Below are 26554 nucleotides of genomic sequence, written 5' to 3' on the forward strand. Positions count from 1 at the left end.
AGTAACATGTTTTGAAGTCTCTTCAAGATTTAAGGCTTAACTGTTGGGTTTTTTTGACTGTCATGCAGATATACTTTCATAGAATCATAGAATAGTCAGTTAAATAACAGCTGCTTCCCTCAACCTTTTAACAGAAGTCATTTAAATTTATCTCCTTTCTTGGCAGGCTTAGAGTTCTGTATAGAAGCTTGAGGCTGTATTACAATGATTTTACTGTCATGCTTCATGAATTACATATTTCATCATTGCTATGTGTCCACTTCCCAAGAAATGAAGGCACACAGTCTCTCCCATTACGTGCTCTTACACTATATCCTTGCCCTTCTGTATAATAGGAAAACTTGAAACAGAATAAAAGATTAAACTTGACTTCTGAAAACTGCTCTAAGCTAGTGACTGGTTTTGGTTTGTATCTGTGAGAAGGCTGGAGAAAATATGTCCTTGGATGTTCTGCTTAAATCATGCAAACTGTATTCAGCTGAAGAAGCTTCAGTAAAACAAGTGTTTTCTTTCAGGAGCAGACACAAAGGCAGAACTGGGGTGTACTGGTCCTTCAGGTTATTTTGATGACCTAGCTGAAAATATCAATCAAGGAGAATTAAAGTATCCTGAAATCTGCATGTTAGAATTAAACTTGCTTTCAGCTGGTAATGCAAGTTTAGACGTGCTTGCTCATGTATTCCAAAGCTGCCTGAAAATCATCACTCAGAAGAAAAGAAATGCCACTCTACTTATAGAACAGGTAAAATGTTAAACAAAGGCAACAGCTTTGCAGTTGTATATCTTATTTTCTTCAGTTTTGAAGCACTAGTATATCTAATAGAGTGGTCTCAGAAATATTTGACCTACAAAACTTGAGTTTTACAGTTACCTTGTCTTATCAAGCTTGTTCAGTCACTAGAGCTATAGATGGAGATTTAATGACATGCCATTGAAAAAATTATAAATAACAACCAGAAGAACCCCCAAAGTAAAACACTAAAGCAAGTATGTTCCTGTATATGTATGTGTAAACATTCTAAATTTGTATGTATTCAACATGTGCTTTTAGAAACTTTCACTGGTGTACTGCAAATATTTCATGCTTTTATTCTTAAGTTTATATTGGAAATCAGTTATGCATATGTTGATGTCCTCATAATCCTTTGGAATTTCTGATGGTTACCTTTTTTGCTTTGTATTAACTAAAAATTAGGTATGCCTCTTGCAAGACAAGAAAATATAGTTAAGGAACTTAAGCTTTAAGTGCTTGTTTATGTAATTATATGACTAAGAAACAAACTACTTCACAGCTTAAATTAGAAGCAGGAAAGGAAAACATTTTAGCACTCCAATTCTATGTGTGAATTGTTAACTTTAAATCACTAGCACATATGTTTCTCTTTTCTGAACTTCTACACATGAAATTACTTAACTCAATATAATCTTGTTTTCATTGCTTTTCAGTATTGTTTAGAAAGAGCAGTCCATCAAACTCACCAGTTCAGAGATATTAGCTATCTTCAGTGATTTTTCAAATTACCTTTATCTAAGACAGACTTGTGAAGGATGCTCCTAACTACACAATGTAATGTGTATAAATAATGTACAAGTAATTTCTTGTAATTACTCTTTAAAGCTATCTTGCATAAAAAGGTTGGGGAAAGGCTGAGTTTGCTTTCAGTATGGCATCACTGTATACCAATGTGCTGTATTTTGTTGCAACCTGTTAAATCCCCTAATTCTGTTACGGTGGAGTAGACAAGGAAGATCATAGAATCAATCATAGAGTAGTTTGGGTTGGAAGAGACCTTTAAAAGTCATCTTGCCCAAACCCCCTGCAATGAGCAGGGACATCTTCAACTAGATGAGGTCTCAGTTGCTGGATTGGTAATGGCTTAAATGTTTCTTTCTAGAATAATTTTGATTTCAAAGTGTGCCTTCTGAAACTGAACTGTACAGAACATGAATGAATGTTCATTAGCAATATGAAAAATATTTCCATAATTTAGAGTAACTGGTGTGTTATTTAAATCAAGATCAATAAGAGGCAAGAATTGACTGAAAGAAATTATTTCTTTCTTCTTTGGGCTGGTGTATGTTCTTCGAATATCAGTTTTCCCTGTAATTTTTTTAACAGGGAGCTGTTAAACATCTTTTGGGAGGATTTCTGAACATACTGACACAAACAGAATCTAGTTTTCATGGTGAGTTCAAGGTCTAAGTAACCTAAATATCATTTTCTATAACTTAAGATACACACAAATTTTTAGTTCACAGTGCAAATGTGAAGTTAACAAAGCAAATTCATTGGCATGTGTGAACTTATGCAGCTGCTTCTTTAACTTGTAACTAGCATCTCACTTATGAGTAAATACAAGGTTATTTCTGAGCTAGTGGAAATCTGTTGGTTAAACACCTGCCTGCAGATCTGAAAATTATAGCTGATATAAGAAACCCTTGGGTGACAGTGTTAACTGCTATTTTTCTGGGCAGTGTTTATTTTACTCACTGTATCTGACTCCACCCCACCTTAAGTTTTTATTTCAGATGTCTTTGTAACACAGGTCTTGGTGATGCCTTGAGTTTTATTTCTAGTTGGAAAACAGCTAGCTTAGCCAAGAATGTGGAAGCAAATTAAATGCTTGCCCTAAAGTAGCCTAAGACATAATGAGATTGCTCTGCAGTGTGAGATGATGTAAACCCATCCTAGGACTTTGATCCCTGGCTTTGTGGGGAGAGCCTTTGCAGTGGGATGCTAGGTTCCCAGACTTTCAGACTCTTCTTTGCAAACCTAGGAGCCAGACTTGGTGTAGCTGTCTAGATTCATTCAATGAAAATTTAAATGATAGTGCAGGAAGCACTGTTGGATCTCTGGAATTCATCTCATTGTCACTCCTTCCTGAATTTGAAATGTTTTCACAAAACACCCTAATTCATACTCGTCTCTCCTCATAATAGCATGGAATAGGAATTTTTAAAACTTTGAAAAATTGTTTTCAGTAATATTATTTTGTCTCCTTATTTTTAGCATGTCAGGTGGTGCTGGTAGATCTGTTGGTTTCCTTGATGAGTTCACAGACATGTTCGGAAGAGCTAACTCTTCTTCTAAGGATATTTTTGGAGAAGACACCTTGTACGGTAAGTATGAAGTAGCACATAGCAAAATTTGGAGGCTTAATGAGAAAAATGGAACAAAAGAAAACCTTTAGGAAATAAGGAGACTAACAGCAATGTTCCGACAGATCAGAGCAAGTAAAATGTGGTTGTTGAAATAATTCATCCTACAAATGTAAAAAGGAAATAGAAGATAAGAGACAGTTCTGAAGTCCTGGGAGCTCCCTTCACAAGAAAATTAGATTCCTGTCGAGGAGACTGGCGTTGTGGGTCTGAATGACAGAACACTGTAATACTGTGAAATTTTAAGTCATTTCTTTGAAGTTGTAAAGCATCTTGGTATTTCAGGAATGCTTCAGCTGCAAGAATTACTTTCAACAGTGTCTTAAGTTGGTTTGTGTAACACTGGAAACTGCTGCTTGTGTGGGATATACTGGTGAAATACAAAGTGGTGTTTGTGCAGGAGCTTGTAGGGAGGGGGGAAAAAAAGGTGGAAGGAATAAAAAGAAATACTGTGGAGTCAGAAATAGTAGCAAGCAAGGAGACACAGGTCAAGTTTTCAAAGGTACCTTGCAATAACTGGCTAAGTAACTAGAGAAACTTCTTGGCCTAAGGGCTCAGCTAGTTTTATTACCGATTATACAATAACAAAGTGATGGCCTGTGTGTGCATTCTTAACCAGCCTCAAACATGGGGTAAAAAATGTGGTCTTTTGTTGAGGTATAAACTAATCTGTTAGCACATAAATATGAGATGAGATTGTGCAATGACCTACCTGCTGTGGTTCAGCTGATTTCTGGGCATGGTAAGTTGAACATGGATCTGCCCTGACTAAATCCCCCAGATTGTTGGGCAGTAGGCAGTTGAAGTTATTAGTTGATGCTTTGTAAAAGTATGTCAGTTTGGATATGGGCATCCACTCTGGGAAAACATAAATCCATGTTTACAAGTGGTGTTCTGTTTAGTTAGATGACACCTTCTATTTGTTGTAAATGTTTTGGGGTTTTTTTTTCTAATTTGTTTGGTTTATTTCTTTCAGGAGATACTACTCAAGGGTGTGTTAAAGATTATAGAAACCCATATTTATATGAATCCATTACAGTACCTTGCCTTCCCTTTGCTACATGGCGCTAATTTGAATAGTAGTTCTTCACAAAAATCTGCTAGCAATTCCACCAGCAAAACTGCTGGAGTATTAAAAAGAGCAAAATTGTCACAGAGTAAAAGAGAGGCAGATGGTGAAAATTTGAGTCATCAGCTGCTTTCTTCTTGGCATGTAGCCCCAATTCACTTGCCTTTAGTTGGGCAAAACTGTTGGCCACACATGTCTGAAGGCTTCAGTGCCTCACTGTGGTTTCGTCTGGAGTGTGCTCCTGAAACAGAAAACTCAACAGAAAAGGGAAAAAAAATGAAGAGAAGAAGCAGGCCGGTAGCTGTAAGAGAGAACAGCTTTGACAGCGCAGGTGAGGATATAGTACTTCTTGCTTCTATTTATGTAGTGCTGGAGGCTTCTGGTTACAAGTATTGCTAATCAATATACCATATGCAAAAGGTTGAATTGTTTTTTTCTTATGATGGATATTAGACAGGTGTGGTAGTCTTTCTAATTTTTTTCTTTGAGTAATGTGTCATATACTTAAAGATAAAACATTTCCAGCCTTAGCCCTTAAATTAGATTAATTCTTCTTTCTTAGAGATTTAGTGTTATCATTGAATCTATAGCTTCAGTAAAATGTCTTTATGCTATTTCATGTTATGATGAAGAAAGTATTAAATGCTGCAGCTGAAGGTTCATGGGAAAAGGCTGTTCTCAAGTTTATTTGGTCTCGCGCTGATGAAGCAAGTGGCTTTTGTGTTCTTAAATAGTGAGATAGTAAAACTTCGTGAGTTAGGATTTAAATATTGGAACTCAGCTAAAAGATGCTCTGAATCCATTAAGTCAGAGCCTGAGGCTGACTTAGTATAAATCCTCTTGCCTTGTGTGTGTGCCATTTTAAATATTAATAGTTGTACAGCACTTCCCTGTCTATACTTTTGTAGAGACTCACCTGCCGTCAAACTCTTCTGAGCAGAATCTTTTGGATTATAATTTGTAGGAGGAAAAAATACTTCAGTTATTTAAAATGCCTCCCCACGCTTGGGATAACTTTGGCTATACTCCCCACCACACCCCCACACCCCCCCAACTTTATTTGAACAAAAGAAAGGAAAGCCGAACTCCGAATCTTGGAATTCATGAGAGCTGCTTTTGTTAGAACTGTGCTTTTGCTTGGTAAAATAAAAACATTGAATGTTAGACCAGACTTAAAGGGTAGTGTGATTTGTGAAGAAAAATCTAAAGATTTCTTGGTGCACACTGAGACTGCCAGTTCAACATAGGAATGTAATATGGCATGGTATGTCAAAAACATCATTGAATTGGAATGTATTCATGCTTAGCAGGTTTACATGATTACAAAAACATGTTAAGTGCTGAGTTAGTATCAAGCTCTTCTGATTTGGTTTCTAAGAGACCTAGATCTCTGAAGAGAATAGTGCATAATATTTACCTAAAAACACCAACAAAACAAAAGGAAAAAACAAACCTAAAACAAAACAAAAAGCCCCACAAAAAAGCCAAACAAACAACAAACAAACCCACAAAAACGATGAAACCCCACCCCCCCCAAAAAAAAAATCCAGCTGAACAAAAAACAATTCTCTGCAGTACACAAACTACTTCTTTTCACACTTGATAGCTGGTAGGACAGGCATTGTTGTATTGTATTGTATTGTAATTGTGTATAAACATGTTTGTATTTCTAGAAGACACGAAGTCTATAGGAATGGAATACCTGAGCCTTGGAGATAAACTTGTTGAAGATGGCTGTATTCATATAATGTCACTGGGTTCCAAAGCACTGATGATACAAGTCTGGGCAGACTTGAATACTGGAGCATTCGTATTTCGGTATGGTGTATTAATCCAAAAGCAGTCTTGTGAGCATATGTGTTGTTACTTCCAGTAGCAGCTTGTTACAGAAAATACCGCTGGAGCATAGAGAACTAATTTCTATGGTAGAGACATCTTGCACAGTTTTGGTATTGTCAAGTAAGTTTATTGTATACAAATCTACAGGTTTATTTGCTTGAAGTATTAGTCTCTGCTCTTGCATGTTTGATGTAATCATATATAGATAATTGACCCAAGTAAGATGCAAGATCAGTCATAAACAATGCAATGCCAGGTAGCAATTCACATATAAATGAAATGGCACAATAAGTGTCTGAATATAAGCAAAAAGGTTTTGTAGCTGTAGGTTTTCATACCTCAGTTGTGGATGTGGAAGTTGCTGTCATTTAATAGTTACTATAACAATCTTGGTTTTAATCTTCTGAACGCATTTAACCCTAATTTAGTTCTCATAAGTAATATACCCTTAAAATCAGTCTAAAGCTGCAGTTTTTGAACACTTTATTTTGCAGTGTGCAAAGCACCTGCATTTTTTCCAATAAACTGAATTCATTTTCTCTGTAAAATAGAGATAATATCTTAAATGCAAGCAGAACTATGCAAACAAGTTCAATTTGAAACCACATTGTGAGGACTTCCCTGCTTACGCTGACCACTCTAAATATAGCATTGTGGTAAAAAACATTATCTGTGAAAGTTAAGGAATGCAATCTCATGTAACTGAGGCCAAAAATTGCAGATTTGGGGCTTAAACTGTAAATTTGAAAACAAATACACTTTGTTTTCCTTTTTGGTTGTTTTGATAGTATGTGCATGGATCCAAATGATGAGATGAAAGCTGGTCTGCTGGCACAGGCTGAATCTCCAGAAAACATCTTCCTTGTGGGCAGGTGGCAGCATTTGGCAATAACATATCTGCAGCAGCCAGAAAGCAAGAAAAATATCCATGGAAAGCTGTTGCTGTGGATTTCTGGTCAGAGGTAAAGTATACATTAGTTGTATCTAGATATTTGTTGTCTTTGATATGTTCCCTGGTAACCAAACATCTGTTCAATTTTGGTGCAAACTGAAGTCATGGTTGAGTAGTCTTCTGGGGGTAGGAGAGAGATGTCTGTTAGGAAGTCCCTAGAAATATCCAGAATTGTCTTGATTGCCTGGAGAATCTTGAGTTCACACCATGAATCGCTGCAGACATCAGTGTTTTGGCTCATCATGAGGAAGTGAAAGAGGCAAGTACTACAGAATCTTAAGTAAGATCCAAAAAACAATGGCATGGAGTTAGTAGTAGGCATAATGTCTCCAGTTAAATTAAGAATCTGAACTAAGAGGGTATAGTTCATGTATTGGCAATATTATTCTAAGTAGGAATGAAAAGAGATGGGGAGAAGGTAGGTAGTCATTTTGAGAGAAATGGACAGGGGAGAAGTTTGAAAAAAATAGTTCAGATGAGATCTGAACTGGCAGTGCCAAGTACTGCTTCTTCCACTCAGAGCTTCAGGTCCACACTACTAAATGTGGTACCTGATGCTAGGTTGAGTGGGCCTATGCCTGCATGAAGTATTCATTGGTTGGAGAAAAATGGATTTATTTAACATCACAGTTTTCATCCTTTCTTCTTGAAGTCCAGACTATGAAGGCTTCCTTTGTGTCCTGAATATGAAGCAGGTGGCCAAAATGCTAGGTTGTAGAGCAATTAGGTGTAGCACAAAAATTCTTTACTACTCCTCTAGAATTTGGTCAGTAAACGAGCAACATTATAAAGACATTTCTCAAAGTCTATCTCAGAAAAAATGTTGCTAAGTTTTTCTTTCTGCAGGTAAACCTGGAATTGTAAAGTATGATACTTGTTTTCACTTTATTCTTGAAACTGTATAGAGTTAGTTTTTCAGCATCTTGATTTCCTCCCCTTTCATTGTTCAGTCTGTACATGCTTATATGCAGTAAAGTCCAGAAAGTGAAGGTATAGAGGAAACTAGAAGTTCTACAATGTTCTGCACATGTGCAGTTAATGAGGCCCATCTAGACAGAGTTAGTTGCCATTTTGCTAATAGTTAGACTCTTCCAGGAAGCTCCAGATGACCTTTACAGTCCAATTTGTCTGCTTATGTAAATGCACATAAGGTTAATTGAGTGCTTTCTGAAAGCATCAGACTTATTGCCTATGGCTCTACAGCACATGAGCTCTGACAACATTCGCTGGTTGAGAATGTTGGGAACAGCCACCTAATCCTCAACATGATACTTTTCAGCATATATGAACCACAGTGTTCATGATGTGCATTAGCATACTCAAAGGCTTTTGACTTTTTAGGAATAGTGTAAGTCCTTGAAAATTCATCTTATTTTAGAAGTGTGTGTAGTGTTATAAACAGTTTCTTCTTTGAGGTCAAAGGGAAGGAGGAAAGAATTCCAGATCTAGGAAATCTTGTGTATATGGCAGCCCTAGCTGGGACTCTGTTCTGTGCAGTATTTGAGTACATGCATCATTATGTAACTAAGTTTTAAGGTGCCTTGATGCTGAAGATGGCTTTAGTAATGTTAACAACATGGCTTCTCATCTACTAAGTAAAAAAAAAATATTTTAAACCTAAACTGGATACTTCATCAATTTTGATCACTTCTTAATGTTTAATCTTGTTTCTTTATATGTATTTTTAGGAAATGTGAGATTAATCTAGATTATGCATTACCAAGGAAATCAAGTTTATCAGCTGACAGTAATAAAACATTTTGTATGATTGGCCACTGTACATCGTCTCAAGAAGATTTGCTTCTATTGTCGGGTAGATGGGATCTTGGAAATCTGCTTCTATTTAATGGTACTTTTGTATGCTTTTTACTTGAGTAAGTCTTCATTCCCTCTTCCCCCTCCAAGAACAAAGGCTTCATTTGATATTTTATTAATATGCCAAGCTTCTACAATAAAAGCAACAATACAGTTTTTGCCAGCATAATATATCAAAGAGGCAGTTGGCAAATGTTTGTGTTGGTTACTTCATAGTGTGTACTTCTGCCACTGTTCTCTTGCTTTCTTTTTAGTGCTGTAATTGGCAATTGCAGTTACTTCTATTTCTTTAAATAATACCTTGAGGGTAGGGGTTGGAGAAATAGTTGTACCTGCTCTGCTTTTTTGTCTTAGGGCACTCAGTTTCTCCCAGGTGGCAACACTTCAATTCTAAACTACTAGCTGTCTGTAATCTTGCTACACTTTGAAAACTGAGGAGGTTTGGATAGATGCCTTCTCAGTTTTAAGAAGTGTAATTGACTATTCAGAGCTGTTGGTCTGCAGTTCATGCAGATCATTTGCCTGGCTTGGTTTCAGTGCCTTTGCCAGTGAGATCTGGCATGTGATGTGTCCGAAGTCACGGATCTACAGTAGCTAATAGTGAGCCATTAGACTGTACTGACTGTTTTTTGTCAGCAGGGCCTACAAAACCCAACCAGTGATCTTCCTTGTAAAGTCTCTTATGCAGTCTACTAGCCAATGTATGAATTTTGCTTTATTGCATACTAAAGAGTTAACAGCTTCTTCTCTGGATTTTAGGTGCAAAGATTGGACCAGAGGAAGCATTTTACTTATACACATGTGGGCCAGACTTCACATCTGTAATGCCTTGTAAACATGGCAAAACATCGACTGATTGCTCTAAATATATAAGTAAAGAGATTCTACAATGTGAACAAATTAAGGAGCTCTTCATGGCAAAAAAGGAAGTGGATGTTGGGCCTTTGATTGTAGGTTTCTACTTAGAAATGGTTCTTAATCACTTGGAACTGATTAAGAAACTGGGAATGTGCTTCCTGCTGTCTCCCAAAGGGCTTTACTTTCTCAAAGCAGGCAGGAGGAAATCCACTCACTTCTCATTAAAATTGCTGCAGGGTTTTTCCCACTTATTTCAATGGGAGTTGAACTCCACACGGGGTGGCCATTTCATTTTGTTTTAGGCTGGATTCTGACAATTTCTAGATGTACCAGCATCTATAAAATTGCCTATTTAATCTATGAGATAAGAAGGCACCTTCAAATGCCCTAGGATGAACACATAGCTCTTCTCTCCATTAGTGTAAAGTTAGCCCAGGACAGCTTAGTTAACCTTTTAACATTACAACTGAGAAGGGAAGGAGAGAGGAGAATTTATCTGACTTTAACTGGAAGCAAAAGACTTAATCCCAATTCTTTGAGGTTTTTGAGGGAGTAAGTTTACATCAAGTTTGGCTGGAAAGTCATTTTCTGGCTGGCATACCTTAGCTTTTCTTATATTTCCTGACTGAAACAGCCATAGCAGATGCAGATGTAAATATGGTTATGCTAGAAAAAGAATAAAATGCAACTTCTATAATAAAATTAATACTAATTTATATTGATGAACCTGCTATATTTGGGGAATTGTCTTCATGCTTTAGTAATTCCTGCTGTATAAATTGTTTCCACTAGAGGGATTTTTCTGATTTTGCTCTACAGCAGCTCTGTAGCTGTAGGCAAAGGGTCATTCTGTCTGGATGTGATCCTGGTAAACAACAGTACTGATTTTTTAATAGCCGAAGAAGGAATGAATGGAATAAGTGAAAAACCTAGCAAATCGGTCATGCAACTTTTAAGCTTATTTTGCCTTATAGAATACCAAGTAACCAGAGAGAACTAAGCTCAAGTGATGAATTAATCTCTGCACTTCTGTATAGAATGCAAGTGCCTTAAATGTAATTATTTTGTTTTAAATAACCTTCCAAATATGATCATTTTACATTTTATGTGAAAATGAGTTTTACACAGGAGCTTTGGTTCTGGTTTAGGTCTCTTCATCAGTAATGGAACTTCTATTGAAATCATCTTGCGGCAAAGCTGATTAAAGGATAGACTTAAACCAAAAAAATTTAAGACTTTTTTTAAAAATAGATAATTTTCTATTTTGGACTCACCACTTCAGGAAGGGAAAAACAATTTGCCCAGTACCTCTGTGCTCACATTCTTTAAAATTTGTCAGTAAGTTTTCTTCTGCAAAATAGTTGTAATTCTTGAGGGAGTAAAAGGGGGATCCCTGGTGCAATTTTTTTAGTCCTTTCTGTACTTTCAGTGCTGTAGCTATTGCTAAAATTTAGGAATCCTGTTGCATTTCAGTGCACATGCATCCACATAGAACTTAAGAGCACAGTAATGGGAAATTAGAAATGAACTGCCAAAGTTGCTGCTGCTTGCTCTTTGGTGGCTTTTGTGTGTGGCTTTTGGTGGTTTCAGGGGTGGTGGTTTTAGTTTTTGTGGTTTTGTATTAAACTTTCTTGAAAAGCTTATAAACTTCTCTTGTTTCAGGAGAGTCTTGCTGTTGTTTATACCACATGCTGCCCTGGTCAGTACACCATATATGAACCTGTTATTAGACTAAAAGGCCAAGTGAAAACTGTACCTTCTCAGAGACCTTTCAGTTTAAAAGAAGTTCAGAGCAATGTATTGGACTCTCATCACCTGAAAATACTTCAGCCTGTTGAATATAAAACTCTTCAGGGTATACTGCATGAGATTGGAGGAATTGGTGCATTTGTTTTCCTCTTTGCTAGGGTAAGGGGATTGGAGGAAGGGGTGAATGTCTGTGTTCTCCCATATAAGCTTCCTTGGATCTTAGGTAGCAAATCACGTATTCTAGCTGCCTTGCTTTAGTCTGCATGTGATCTTTTTTTTTGAGGCATAACACAAGTTGTTTTAATTTGGAAACTTAATTATAATTATGTAATGGTTTTTATAATATTACTGGTATGTAATATGTGGTGTTACATTCTGATTTAGAGATGAGGTTTCTAAATGTCAAGTTTAGGAGTTTTGTAGAACTGATCATATTTTCAGAAGCACTTAAATTCATTGCACATCTTTGACACTTGAAACAGAATATTCACAATGCAAGTATGAATAACTGTAAAACTACATAGTGTGCAGAGCTCTGTTTTTATCTAATAGAGCTTTTCAAGATAACTCTTCAGCCGTGTTCAAAGGCTTATCCTGTTTAAGAAAAAATGTAATTTCAGAAATTTGGAGGCTGTGAGCCTTCACTTAGTTACTACTTAATTGTGGTAGCTGAGGCTAATACCTGTGCTAGGAGTCTCTCAAGTACTACAGTTAATTCAAAATACTAATGTAGGCCTAAAACTTGTTAGTTTTGTGTGCCTTTGGCAATGGTAGTGTTCTGAAAGTTGCATGGAGAGTAACCAATGCACATTAGACTAGAGGCACTCATGCATTCAGGCTTCTGATTATGAAGCCACTGCTTCCTGTAATTTTAACATCCATACTGAAATACGAGGAGAAAATCCTTATTCATGTTACTGCATTATGTAAATGTATGTGAAGTGCTACAGATCTTGCTGTAGACTGCATCAATAAAGCAAGTAAACAATAGATCAGCTTCCAGCCAGTTACAAGTATACATGTACATAAGTGCAGCAGAATTAACAGGTACACAGAAGGCAACCTATGGGAACTAAAATTCTGTTCATGTGAGATTTCTTTCTTGCAATTTTTCTGTAAAAATACTACTTGCTCTTTTTTGGGGATTCAAGAATAGTGGGAAGCAAAGAGTGAAGAGTGGTCTGTGGTCTTCGTATATCAAATTGCTTGGCTCTTTATGGACAAATAGAACTTTCATGTTTGACACTTCTACGGAGAGATAGTCTAGACCTTTAGGAACCTTAGTAAACCTTTTCTTAAACATTTAGAAAATGTACTTTTCCAGGGCAAACAACAGAGTTTATTCTTACAAGTGATTATGTATTTCATGACCTTGTGACTTCTTAGCATGGCAAAAATTCTAAATTTTACTTAGCACAAATTCTTTTCTTCAAAGGGATTCTTATAATAGGACTTCTGCTTTCTTAGCAGATTGTAATTTATCACAGCAGGAATTATCACTTGAGATGTAATAATATGTGATATACGCACATAAGCTAAAAATGAAGGTTATGTACATAACCTCAAAGTCTCCAAAACAGACTTAATCCAGAAGTTATGATTTAAGGCTGCAACGAAGTATTTTTAAGGCTTTTTTTCCTAAATGTTTATAGTTTAAATTGTTCTACAAAATTTGCCTTTTCAGGTTGTAGAGATTAGCAGCTGTGAAGACACACAAGCTTTAGCACTGCAACTTATACTATCTTTAACAAAATACAATCAACAGAGAATACAAGAGATGGACAATTGTAATGGCTATTCTATGATTCATCGAGTGTTGATCAAACCAAAATGCATTGTTGGATTTTGCATGCTGAAGGTAGAGTGCTCTTTAAACCTCATATTTTGTTCAGTGTTAGCACAAATTTAGAAACTTCTGTGAGTTTAATTCTACGTTTGAAACTGTCTTCACAAAGGCAAAACAGTGATTTGGAGCAAGTTTGGTGTAGGAGAACTAGTAACTCCTGATAGGTAAGGGAAGATAAAAGAAGTATTGGGAGATCCTGATTGCAGAAGAAATGGGGAGGATGTGCAGCTGCCAGAGCAAGATTTTTGAGCAAGCTTAAACTTAAAAGCAATTAAAAATATTTCAGTGCACTTGAAAAACTATTTTTTTCTAAATTGTAGTGAAAAATAAGCTTCTTGAATGCCTCCAGTGGGGTTACTAAACTCAATAACAATTCTCAAAGGTGACCAGGTAGATATATGCCTTCACTATTAAGAGTTTGTTTCTTTAAAGAATTTTTTTTTTTTTATAAGTTGGATAAGAAAAACTACTGCTTTGTTCTTATGACATTAAAAAAAAAAACTTCCCCCCCCTTCAAGACACTCTTAGAAGGATGCTGCAGTGATGAGATTCTCTATATAAATGAAAATGGGCAATTCATGCTTGACACAGATTCTACTGCAGTCATCCAAGACGTCCAATTATTAGAAAAGCTGCTGCTTGACTGGAAGATATGGTCTAAAGCAAAGGTAATTACTTCAATTTTGGAAAAATTTTAAGTCTAAAACTTAATATATAAAAAGAATAAGTACTGTGAGGTCTGGAATTAACTTCTCTTGTTAGATGTCAGTAGTTACTCAAACTTTCTAAAATTAATGGTCTTTATTTTTCTCTAACTAGCTGGTAGTAGCGTCAAGTTCCTATTGTCAATGATGCAGGTATCCTTAGTGTATTAAATTTTGTAAGTGTAAATTTGCTTGAGTTGAATGGATTAAATTTTTAGGGATACTTGTCAAGACTGAGGAAGATCTGCTTCCCTCTGAAGTTAAGCTGTTGAAAATAACCATCTGCTGTTAATAAAGTATGCAAAATGAGTTTTAGACAAGAAGTAATTTTTTGGTAGCTTAAACATGAAAACATGCTTGCTTTTATATGAGCATGACTTTTCCGATAGTTTCTAGTTCTGACCTGATCATTTGCAGTTATTTAGTCGCATTCTTAAGTGTGAAACTAACTTGACTTTAGTTATGTTCCTTAACTGTTTTGTTTGGGTTTGGTTTTTTGGGTTTGGAGTTTTGGGGGGTTTTTTGGTGGTGTTTTTTGGTGAGGTTTTTTTTGGGTTTTTTTAATTATTTTTTTTTTATTCTCAGTGTGTAGGCTCAGAAATCTATTTCTCAAAGACATGTTCCTGTTTTGTTTTATTTTTCAGCAAGGTGTTTGGGAAACTCTGTTAGCAGCTCTAGAAATCCTTATCAGAGCTAACCATCACCAGCAGATGTTTAACATTAAGCAGCTGTTGAAAGCTCAAGTGGTACATCACTTCCTGTTAACTTGTCAGGTTCTGCAGGTACTTTCACTCAGAAATCCTACTTTGTGCTTGGCAAATACTCAGTTTTACTTGGAGGTGGGATGGTGGAGACTAAATGCTATAGAAAAGGCTGCTTTAGTAGACTGTCCTCCATGCTTCCAGACCCATTTCATCATCTTCAGGAGACATTCTGTAAACTGATACAGTTCCTTTCTGGATGCTCTGTTTACTGCTGAACAGAAGGGACAAGGAGCAAGAGATTCTAACCGTCTGGTACTATTTGAAAACCTAGGTACCTGGTTATCTGCCCAATCCATACATGAGTGGGAGCTTAAATGAGCTGTGAGTCTTTTTATAAAAGACCTGAGATGTCTTGTACTAGTTGCAGTCTTCATTGCTGAAAAACACAGATAATGTGCAAGCAGGAGAAACTACCCTGTATCTTATCAGAGCTAACAGGGCAATTGGCGTGTAGTTCTCAGTCTGAGCACTCTTCCCAAAATTTTGATCCAATAGTAGTTTCTTCCGTGGCATGGAGATAGCCATTCTAAAAAGGACTTTGGGAAAGTGCTTCAGCCCTTTGGTAGTTGCTTCTTAGAAACATGATTTATAAGTGTTTTCCTGCATGTAGTATGTATCTATTTGTGAAAACACATACTGTAATCCCTTTTTTTCCCTACACTGTATTTTCTAGTTTACATTTCTTTGAAAACTTCATTTAGTCTTTTCATACAGTAGTCTCAGTGAAGATGCTAAAAAGAGGTGAAATTTAGAGAAGTTAGGGTAAGTTAGGAACAAGTTAATCACCATGCTCACATTAGTGAGGTTTACCACAAGTTTCTTGAAGTCCTGTTCTAAAAATCATTATTCAGTTAACAGACTTTTTTTCCAACAGCCATTGTCAAATGCTATAGAATGCTTGATCTAGCAGAAATTAGAAATATAATTGTCAATGAAATCTTAAATATTTGTTTATAAAAAATAGCTATTGAAGTGGAAATACAGAAGACCCAGTGTATGGCACTGTTCAGGAAGTTCTTAATATTTGACATGTTAGTATCAGCAACTATTTTAATTTTGCTACAAATATGTAATATAGTGAATGTAATATAGTAATATATATGTATATATATATGTATGTATATATAATGTGAGTGTATATATATATGTATAGTGAATGTAATATAGTAAATGACTCTTTCAATGGTGATTTGTGTCTTAAGGCTCCAGCATTTCAAGTCAGAGTAGTGTAATTTGTAGAATATTTTCATGTTCTGAAAATAAACTTCTGTAACATCTGCAGACTTTTGATTGTGCCTGAATTTTGCATGCTGGACTTGAGTAACATTGAGAAGGTACAATATCTCCTCGCTAAAGAGTGCAGGCTTTATTACTTAAGCTTTAGCTGTTTTCGACTAGTCTGTTTTATAGCATGACAACCTAAAATTAAAGAAAAAGACAGTTTATGTCAAATGAAAAATACTAGTGACTGACAGTTGTACTGCTCTTCCTTTCTAGGAGCATAAAGAAGGGCACTTCGCATCCCTGCCTAGGGAGGTTTGCAGATCGTTTGTAAAAATAATTGAAGAAGTCCTTGGATCTCCCCCAGACCTGGAACTGCTGACACTGGTTTTCAATTTCCTCTTAGCAGTTCACCCTCCCACTAATACATATGTTTGTCACAATCCTACCAACTTCTACTTTTCTCTGCACATAGGTAGATAAGTCACATTTGACTATAAATAAATAAGATTAAAATATAGTCATTAATTAATAGCTCAGTCTTTCACTCTTATAAATTACTATTCTATGAATACATTATTTGATTCCTACATTGTAATAACTATATGTAGAAATTATTGAACTCTTTGGACTTAGTAAAGTAACAGTAGTTCACAGTATTGAGAGACAGTTAGACTTTGCTTGGCTTACTTGAGGTGCTTTCTTCTGCCTACAACCATAGATAATCTCTCTGGTGGTTGTCTTTAACTTTCTTTAAAGATTGATGCTGCAAAATGGAATGTGTAACATTAGCTGCTTGTATGAACCCATTTGCCTGTAGTCAAATCTTAGAGTAAAACATTTAACTTACCTGTGATTGAAGATTACTCAGAAACGTGTACATGGACCTTTTTCCATCTCTGTTTCCTGTTACAAAATTCCTATAAAAATAGAAGGCCTGAGAAGCATTTTTAACAAATGATCAGTTGCACTGCAAGATATCATTGACAGGCACCATCAGCACATTGCATACGAGTTAGTGAAAGTACCTATGTGCTTAGAGGGGTCTAGATCTAGCACAACAGCTGTCTTAAATATATCTGTACTAGATGATCACTTTGGTAAAATGAGTGATAAGAGCTTTAAAAATTCACATTGTTATTTTGAAAAAAAGAGAACCTGGTAGATGTATAATTCATGTAGCATTGTACAACTTTTTACCATAGTTTATATAAATGTGGAAAGCATCATCCAAGTTTGAAATGTGTTCTCCTTTTGCAGATGCCTGTGAAACTCCAGTTTTAGTAATCATTTTCAATGGCAATGCAGTTGTTTTATCTGTATCTGTCCTCTAATATGAAGAGATGTAAAATTCTGAGCAAGAGTAAAATGTACTTTGTGATACTTTGAGCCTTAGTAGATGAAACTGTTTGACAACAGTCACCTGTTTTCAACATGGTGAAAGTCATTTATTACTGCTTGTATGACTGCAAGGACTATCTTTAAATACAATTGCTTTAGAACATCATAATATTTTCATTGTTCTGAAGTAAACTTTAAAGATATATCACTGAAAAAGAAGTTTTTTCTCAAATGCTTTTCCTGATGTTTGTGTTGAGCACTTCTCATTAGCCTCCAGTGATAAGCTTGAAATGTAACCTGACTACTGTGAGTCTCAAAATATATATAAAAAATGCAAACTCAAAGCTCTTGCATAACTTTTCCCCTTCTCTTTTCTTTCTAGATGGCAAAATTTTTCAGGAGAAAGTCGAATCACTTAGGTACCTGAGAAATTCCAGCAGTGGTGGGAAGTCAGTGGACAGCTCTGCATTTATGATTACAACTCCAACTGGATTTACAGCTTTACCACTGGGAGGTAAAACAGTGCTGGAAAAACAAAGACTTTAAGACACAGTCATTTGTCATTTGGCAGATGACTAGAGTGCTTAAAAAGTCTTACTTTTCCACAGATATTTCTTACAAATCTCTCTCTGTTCTTTGGAGTTCGATGCCTGAAAAACAGAGTAAGGAGGATGCAGTTGAACATGTTACCTAAACTGCTCTTTGTTCTCAAGTTGAGATAAGTTGCCATATTGACAGCTCAGGCAGAGAAGTGGACCAGACAGCTGAACAATTTCATTTGTTAAACAGACCTGGTAGAGATGTATAAGACTGCCTTAACCAGGCATTAGTTTGAAATTGTGAGTTTTAAGTAGCTATCCTATCTATGCAGAAGGCATTAGACTGATAATATTTTCTGTGCCTAATTAAAAGTATTGGCATTTAGTTATACTGCAAGTATACTGTTCCTACATGATAGAGGATGGGAAAGTTTATCTTGTAAAGAACAACTTGGATACCTTGGTTATATAAATTAAAATCTAATAATTTTCTAGGAACAGTCTTATTATATAGCATACTAAATAAGTTGAGGTCTATGACGATAGCTGCTTGAATCAGCTTTGAATTCCTCTGCTATAGATGCTGAAATAGTGTGAAGTTATTACATAGTTGAAGCTGGTAACTTTCTCAGTGACCACTGAAACATGTTGATAGATTGGACCTCTGATGCAAGAGTGAAGCAGAGCAACCTGCTCTATTTGAGCCTGCTTGTGAGCAGGAAGGTTGAGCTAGACAATCGCCAGAGGTGCCTTCCACCCTCAATGTTTCTATGATTCTGTACAAATTCCTGTTGAGGGTTTGTTGAGATGATCATAATGTAAATCTAGAAACTCCAGTACATATGCAAAAATTATTTGTTATTTTATATATTTTTCAAATTTATTACCTGCTGCATAATAGTTTACTATCTCTACTTGATTGGCCAAATTTGAGCTATGCCAGGTGTTGAACTAGTTTTCCCACATAAAATTAGCTTTTGTCTTCACTGTGTTAAATATATGTGGAGCACAACATTGAGGGAAAAGCTTGTTTCTAGTGTAAAATGAATGTTAAAGATATCCTTATTTCTCTAGGGAGCACTTCCAAGGCTAGTGTACAGCAGAAAATAAGCTCTCAGACACCTAAAAGGCTTTGCAAAAGCTTACCAGCATCTCCTACTTCCTCACCTCAAGTTCATCAAAAAAGACTGACTGAAAGAATGGGAAGGAGTGTTGATGACCTGCAGGCTATTGGCAGGTGTGACTACATTGATCTGCAGGGTAGAACTGGTTTTGTAGGAAGCTCTGAAATGGTAAAGAGAGTACAGGAAGAACTCTTTCTTAGTAGTTGTGAGTCTGCAAAAACAGTTTGTGACTCAGAGTTAACATCTGCTGAAACATTTGAAGATATTGCAAAAGAAGAAGAGTTAACTGAAAATGCATTTGAGAGTAAAGCAGCAGATGCAGACCTCAAATGTAATGAAGGTGGTGGTGCTGCAGCTGAGCCATCACTAAGTCGTCCAGACAACCTGAAAGGACTGCCTTCATTTCAGAAGACTCAGAGTAATTTTGCAGGGTTAGGCTTAGCATTTTCTGTTCATGGAGGATCATCAACCATTGCTCGCTGGCCAAGCCTTGTGGACAAGAATGTACTTGCTGAAGACTGGGAGAGCCTTCCTTTTTCTTCAGCTGATGAGAATATCGAAAAACCATCTGAAAGCCCTGATGATAGGTAAGCAGATAAGCAAAATAGCATATTAGCAGTACCTCAGTATATGAGCTTTAATTTTGCAATTCTTGGTCTTGATTACTATTCTACAAAAATTGTAAGCCTGAAAATGAAGGGTATGTTTTCAATGGCTGTCATAAACGAATTCATTCAGCTTTTAGTCTGTAGAATTGCGTTGTTTCATTTTTTGCAATCTTTCTTTACATAGCAAACTTTAAAGATCAAGAATTTGACATCTACGGTAGAAGTGGGAACTTTTTACGCTACCTCACAAAAAATCTCAAGCAAATAGTTCTGGTCAGATTATCCTTTTTGCTATCTGCCATCCAAAAGTGTTAATGAAGAGTGGTAATAAGAGTCTTGGAGAAATGCTTGACAGGTTTCTTCTTTCCTCTCCTGTCCAAGAGTAGCAAAAGATTATGCATTTTTTTTTATGTCTCCTGTTGTAGACAATAAACTATAGTGCAACATATTCCTCTGTTTTCAGATGTACGGAAGACTATCTTGTGCTTATCTGTTGTGGGTTATATGACCTCTTGCGTGGAGTTCTCCTAATCCTACCAGATATCATGCTAGAAGATGTGATGGACAAACTTATCCAACCTGATTATCTCATAGTTCTTGTGAACCACCCATCTCCTCTCATACAACAAGGAGTTATTAAAGTAGGTCTATGCAAAATGCTTTCAGCTAAAAAGTTACGAACTAGTGTTGTTAACATGTTTTTTAACATTTTAACATAAGTTTTTTAAGTACCTTTTAATTTGCTTTCAACGATTTTCTAGGTTTACTTCTGAGTTTTAAGATATATTTCCACCCCCATGGATTATTTTCTTATTTTTTTAAAAAAAGCACCCCAAAACAAACCACAACACAATTTTAGAATCTTGCAATAGGTAAATATAGTCTATGATCTAAGCCAAAGTATACAGCAGCTTTACTGATATAAATGGAAGCAACAATGCAGGAAGTTGGTGACCATCTCTTGAGCATTAAATTCGTGATGCATTCTGTTAAATTAAGGTGCAAGCAAAGTTTTGACTAGTAACACAGTTGACTTTCAGTTATTCTGGTGTGTTACGTGCATATCTGTGGCCTAAAAGTGGACTTGAGACTTCAGACTGTTTTCAGAGATTTTTGTAGCATTGACAAAGACAATGTTCCTGGATGATAACATTGTGCAGAGTTAAAACTACATGGATTTCTGTTTTAATTTGAGGAAGAATAAGGTTATGTAACTTTATTAACAAAAACTGCATACACATCGAAGTGCAGTATTTAACAAGTATAGAAAGTCTGAATGTATTTATATGTGCATTCTGACTGTTGTGTGTGATTTCATCTCCTCCATCACCACCCCAATTGACTAAAAACCTAAGTCTTGATATTAAAAGGATAAAGTCAGCTGACAGTTGTAATGGGGCACTATAGATTGCAATTGCAATAGTGCAACTGATGTTTTTAATCTGAAATTTTAATTTTTTTTTATTTCAAACTATTAAAGCCACAGACAACAGCTTAACTTTCAAGGGAGTTATTTTAAGTGTTTAAATCTTACATCATAATTATGCATTTATTTTTAGTTGTTGGATGCATATTTCAACAGAGCAAGGAGGGAGCAGAAGGAGAAGTTCTTAAAGAATCGGGGCTTCTCCTTGCTAGCCAACCAGCTGTACCTTCACCAGGGGACTCAGGAAGTTGTAGAGTGTTTTTTGGAAATGCTCTTTGGCCGCTCTGTTGGCTTGGATGAAGAGTAAGTTAATGCTTTGCTTTTGCATCCTGTGACTTATTATTCTAAGTACAAGCAGTGAGCCGTGCAGGAGGCAAGGGTATGTGATAGATTTCTAATTCCTATTCTCTTCCTAGCAGTCAACTACCATACAAAAAAATGTTCCTTGAAAACCATTTTGAAATGTTTTGCCTTGTACCTTTAACATTTGAGTGTATTAAACTTCTTATGTCTACTATGGCCCTTAAGCTGTTTGTAAGCAACTTCCTCTGATGGGTGCTATTAGCTGGGAGTTTCTAAACCCTCAGCCTTTCTGAGGCCTCAGAGGCCTTTGCACTTCAAATGTCCTGTAATCAGTTTAACTCTTTCTCTTCTGAGCCTACATGAAACTGATTTATATCCTTAGATGTTTTAAGTAGCAGTCATTATACTGCTGCTCCTGGATTTTGGTAGGTGATTAAGGAAAAAGTTTGATGCTGCAGTTGCTTCCTCGGCTTGGCCCTGAGTTTAAATCTCTATTTCCTTCAGGAAAATCCCACAGGTAAGCTATTTCCTTGAATCAAAGAGCCACCTCATACTGAGGAAAGGAGATCACCTCTAAGACAACTATCTAAATAAATTCCATTTTTTAGAATTAGTCTGACTACTTAATGTTTGTACAAGGAGAACATGCATCTAAGTTTAGTCATCAGTGCAAAACTTAATGAAACTTCAGAAGTAATGGATATAGGACATCAAGCCTGCTGTCAGTCAGTATATTGTTATATTGATGCCAAGCTGTATCGGATTTCTTGATAGTCTGTGCCAGTTGTAACACTTATAACTGGAAAGATGATTTGTCATATTCTATATTGATTAAAAAAAAAAAACCAACCCAAACCTCTGTTTTCATGAAATTTATATTGTAGATGGTAGTTAGCTGAAGCTTCAGATATACTTTTAAGATACTTTGTTTCCTTGTGGTGATTTGAAGTGTTTATTTTACTCCATGTTTTATAACTTTTAGCAGACAGGCATTGTTACTGCAATAAAATGTAGGAAATTGCCATCTACTTCTTAGCCAAAATACTCGTAAAGACTGGTAGTCCAGTTGTATATACCAGATTGCTATTTAAAGGATGTCACTAACATTTATGTTAATAGATTTGATCTGGAAGATGTCAAGAATGCTGGACTCTTTCGAAAATGGTGTGTCATTCCTGTTCTGGGTCTTATTGAGAACTCTCTGTATGATAATGTTCTGCTGCATAACTGCTTCTGTCTCCTGCTACAAATCATGAATTCCTGTTCAAAAGTTGCAGACCTACTGCTTGATAATGGTTTGCTCTACGTGTTGTGTAATACCCTGGCTGCTCTTAATGGACTGGAAACAAAGTGAGTATTGTATCATTTTTGCATCATTGGACATCATTGTATGAATGATACATTTATATCATTGTATCATGTACAAGTGTAACAATGGTATCATTGTTGCTATGAAATAGTCCAGGCACAACCTCAAGTCTAGAAAAATTACAATTCTTTTTTGTTCTACTTTGTAAAATGATCAGAGAGAATGTACAAAATAGTACTGTTTATGAGGCTTTAGGATTTAATTATACCTGTAAGTGAAAATTAATGTTTAGCTGTTCAGTTCAAACAAAGGAATGTAAAATGTTCTTTCCATACCTTAAACTTTCAAGTGATAAACTTTCAGTGACATCTTAAAATGCTAACCTGTCACACTGTGAGCACTTTGGATGCTTTTTCTACTAAAACTCACCTGAACAGTAAGACAAGCATCCAGGAGATGGTAGCATTCTACTGTATCTGTAGGTAAACTCTCCTGTGCTGCTTGTGATTTAATAATTGATAATTTGAGAACTCAATTACTTCATTAGTTACATACATTCTGTACTTTAAGAAAGGTTACTCAGTGAAGGAAGGAGAGATGTGGTTTAGTTAATTTTTTTTTTTTGGTTGGTATCCTGAATAAATACAGATTTCCTTTTTACCCCAGTATGGTTAAAGTTCAGCATAGTTACAAAGTGAGATACTACCCCGTTGGTTTGTTGATTTTTGTTTGTTTGTTTGTTTTTGGTGTGGGTTTTTTGTTTGTTTTTTTTTTTTCTTTTGAGAAATGCAGGACTTCAGACCTGTCCTTTAACTAAAAATCTGATAATAATGCATCATTGCTTTTCCAGTTGAACTTTGTTACAATTTTAATGTTAGACTGTCTCAAAGATTTGCAGGTATCCAGGCTGCTAAAGTTAATGTTAAAGAGGCATGTTTTGATTAGTGTTCCAGCCCTCAGGAGTAATATTTTAATATAAAGTAGAATATAATATTAGATACGGTTGGCAGAAGTAACAAGGGGAATAGTCACGGGTCTTGTTATGGGTTACAATCTATTAGAATTGTAATGTTTCTGGTTAAACAACTTTCTTTGCAGCATTCCCTTGAATGACTACAAGTTACTTGCATGCGATATACAACAGCTGCTGGTGGCAGTTGCAATTCATGCCTGCAGCTCCTCAGGTTCTCAGTATTTTCGTGTTATTGAAGACCTCATTGTGCTGCTGGGTCATCTTCAAAATAGTAAAAATGCAAGGATGCAAAGTAAGTTATCTGTTTATTTTGGGGGTCATGGGACTGGAGAAGTAAAACCCTTTCCCTCTGATTTTTGTTTAATGTTCCTGCTGAGGGAGAAGGGGAAGTTTTCTGGTGATGGATATTTTTCTTCAAAGTGATTCTGAAGTAGTAGTTTTCCTCAGGAGTCTGCCTTGCAGTAAAGAATTGTTTAGTACCAATCTGAACAAACAATAAGTCATGAAGGGCATTTAAATGGAAATGTTCTATACAGTTTCATTTAGCTTACTTCAAGATAAGCAAATTCAATAGCTTTTCCTTGAGAACTCACTTGTGGACTGTGAAATAATGGGTGACATCTGTAGAATTGAGAGCTTCAGCTCTTGGCATGGTTTGTGTATTTTTACTTGTTACAGACATCTGGTAAAAAAAAATCTTGATGTGTAAAGAATGTCAGGTACCCTTTGCATGCCTCTTTCTGTAGATATAGCAGTTGTTCTGCAGTTAAGAGTTCTTCAAGCAGCCATTGAATTAATAAAAACTACAGCAACCCAGGATGCTCAGGAGCAGGTCGGTTCAGTCCCATCACAATCTGCACCACATCGTGCCATGTTTCAAAAGCGTAAAGGGATTGCTGGTGAGTACCAGAAGTGTAATATCCTTGTACCTTCTCCTGTATGTATTACTTTCAAACTACAATTTTAGTGATCCAACAAATGGGTCCAGTTGCTTTGCTTTTTCTGTGGATTGGCTTTATAAAACAATAAACATATTTTTAGAATAGTATAGCCTGTGCCCATTTTGAACTTGTGGGGTTTTGTATTAGAGGGAGGGAGTAGGGTACAAAAAATGAAATCTTTCACCTTACTCTCACTGCAGTGTCTAAAGCCAGATATTACCTTCTTTTGGGATTCTCTTCAATTCACAAGTTACTATAAAAACGTCTTTAAGTAATTCATAGTGTTTTTAGTAGCCAACTTCACAGCAAGGAAACATCAAAATAAAGTTAGTGCTTGTAATTTTAACACAGCTATCATGGGGTTTGCATTGTTGCACGACTTCCAATTAGTTAACATTTGAAGTAAATACCTGGCACTCCAAATTTATAGTTGGGAATGTGAGATTCCTAGATTCCACTGTGGTTGTGCTTGTGAAACACTGGTACAGTTCTAGCTGTAGAAGTAATTCTTGTCGTGTATTTGATATTTTATGAATCATGTAAAGGTTTTGGAGTCTTCTGGCTAGGAGTTTATTGTTTTTATGTATCTCCTATAAATGAAGCTGCATTTAAGACTTTGTACAAGATACACTTTTAAAACCTGACATGTATTTGATGGAGAAAAAAAAAAAAAAAAAAAAAAACACCACGAAAAACTTGCCTCAAACAAAGAAAACTGCTGTTAGTCCCAGTTATTCCAGGCCCCTCTCTATCAGCCTAGGTAAGTATGGTGAAAATACTTTTATATCAGCAAATCTGGTAAGGCACTAAAGATGACTTAAAAACCAGTTATTTTTGAAAGAAGCAAGTTCAGTCAAGACCTACCAGTTCATTTCAAGAAAATTTTAATGAATAATCTTCTGAGTTAGAAATAGTACTTCTATCAAAATTAGTGGCAATGGCTATGTTACAAAATGTTGTTTATAAACTGTTAACACAACTGATGACTCATTTGTGCTGATAAACCTACTTTGATATGCAGTAACTCTCTTGCATGGTTAATTTTTAATCCTTTATCATAATTACACAGTAAAAAGATAAATAAAAATAACTGTTAGAATCTGCTTTACACAAATATGCAAGTGGTAGAATAAATCTGATCCTGAGAATAACTCATTTCAAAGTATCATTTCCTGAATTTTCTATATTTATTTTCAAATAGAAAAGCTTTCAAAAGACAAACTTCCAGATAATACATATATTCTCTTCAATAGTTATGCATTTCAAATATTTTGTTTCCTTAAATGATGTGAGCTCTTTGGATGAAAGCAGTTGCTGAATGATTAACTCTTTGTGTATTTTAGAAAGATGCTATTAGTGTTTCTCTCTTTAAAGGCTCCAAAAAGTTTCCACTTGCTCAGTCTGATGCTCTGCTGATGAAAATGCGCTCACTAGCAAGTGAGGAATTCAATATGATGATGCAGCGGAGAATGAGCCAAGAAAATCCTATTCAAGCCACGGAGGCGGAGTTTGTACAAAGGTTACAGAGGCTGGCTGTTCTAGCTGTTAACAGGCTCATTTATTTAGGTAGGATTTCCTTTTGTTCGTCTCTGTTTTGACAGCTAGTGTAGTGCTGTATGAAAAATGGATTCTTGCTTTTGGAGTGTTGAAATGTTTGAGAGGAAAGTAATACTGCTGATGCTAGTTTAATGGATTTAACCATTCTCTCAGTAATTTGTCTCTCGGTATTATGTAACTGACAGTCTGGATACAGTTTTTATCTGAATGAACTAGATGAGTTGTTTTAATTCTATGTTAGTCCATTCATGTGTTAACTGCCTGAATTATTACCTGAAAACTTAACTCTGAGAAAGGGAGCATCTGTTCTCTCTGTATTAGTTTGTATGTTTCTGTGACCTGGCTACGTTTTGTTAGCAAGACTTGATGACTTCAGGGGCTAGTTCAAATTCCACAGAAGAAAGAAAGAGTAGGTATGGTAAATATAGTAGTAAAGGCAGTATTTGATTTAATGCCA

The 26554-nt window shown here is 35.9% G+C and overlaps 1 protein-coding gene across 2 annotated transcripts in view; it reads left to right on the forward strand.

The window, feature by feature from the left end:
- LYST (lysosomal trafficking regulator) overlaps nt 1-26554 on the forward strand; it is an 83227-nt gene that overhangs the window by 30581 nt on the left and 26092 nt on the right. For both annotated transcript variants that reach the window (XM_080615752.1, XM_080615753.1), the window contains exons 9-29: nt 516-742; nt 2120-2186; nt 3011-3120; nt 4136-4559; nt 5902-6046; nt 6856-7029; nt 8708-8868; nt 9594-9784; nt 11355-11600; nt 13126-13299; nt 13806-13955; nt 14636-14773; nt 16253-16451; nt 17700-17831; nt 18931-19567; nt 20052-20229; nt 21148-21317; nt 22437-22667; nt 23725-23891; nt 24346-24498; nt 25915-26106. In XM_080615752.1, coding sequence (XP_080471878.1) covers nt 516-742; nt 2120-2186; nt 3011-3120; nt 4136-4559; nt 5902-6046; nt 6856-7029; nt 8708-8868; nt 9594-9784; nt 11355-11600; nt 13126-13299; nt 13806-13955; nt 14636-14773; nt 16253-16451; nt 17700-17831; nt 18931-19567; nt 20052-20229; nt 21148-21317; nt 22437-22667; nt 23725-23891; nt 24346-24498; nt 25915-26106 — 4266 coding nt within the window. The remainder of the gene's footprint in view (nt 1-515; nt 743-2119; nt 2187-3010; nt 3121-4135; nt 4560-5901; nt 6047-6855; nt 7030-8707; nt 8869-9593; nt 9785-11354; nt 11601-13125; nt 13300-13805; nt 13956-14635; nt 14774-16252; nt 16452-17699; nt 17832-18930; nt 19568-20051; nt 20230-21147; nt 21318-22436; nt 22668-23724; nt 23892-24345; nt 24499-25914; nt 26107-26554) is intronic.

This window comes from Psittacula echo (assembly GCF_963264785.1).
Source record: "Psittacula echo genome assembly, chromosome: 4".
Taxonomy (NCBI): Eukaryota; Metazoa; Chordata; class Aves; order Psittaciformes; family Psittacidae; genus Psittacula; species Psittacula echo.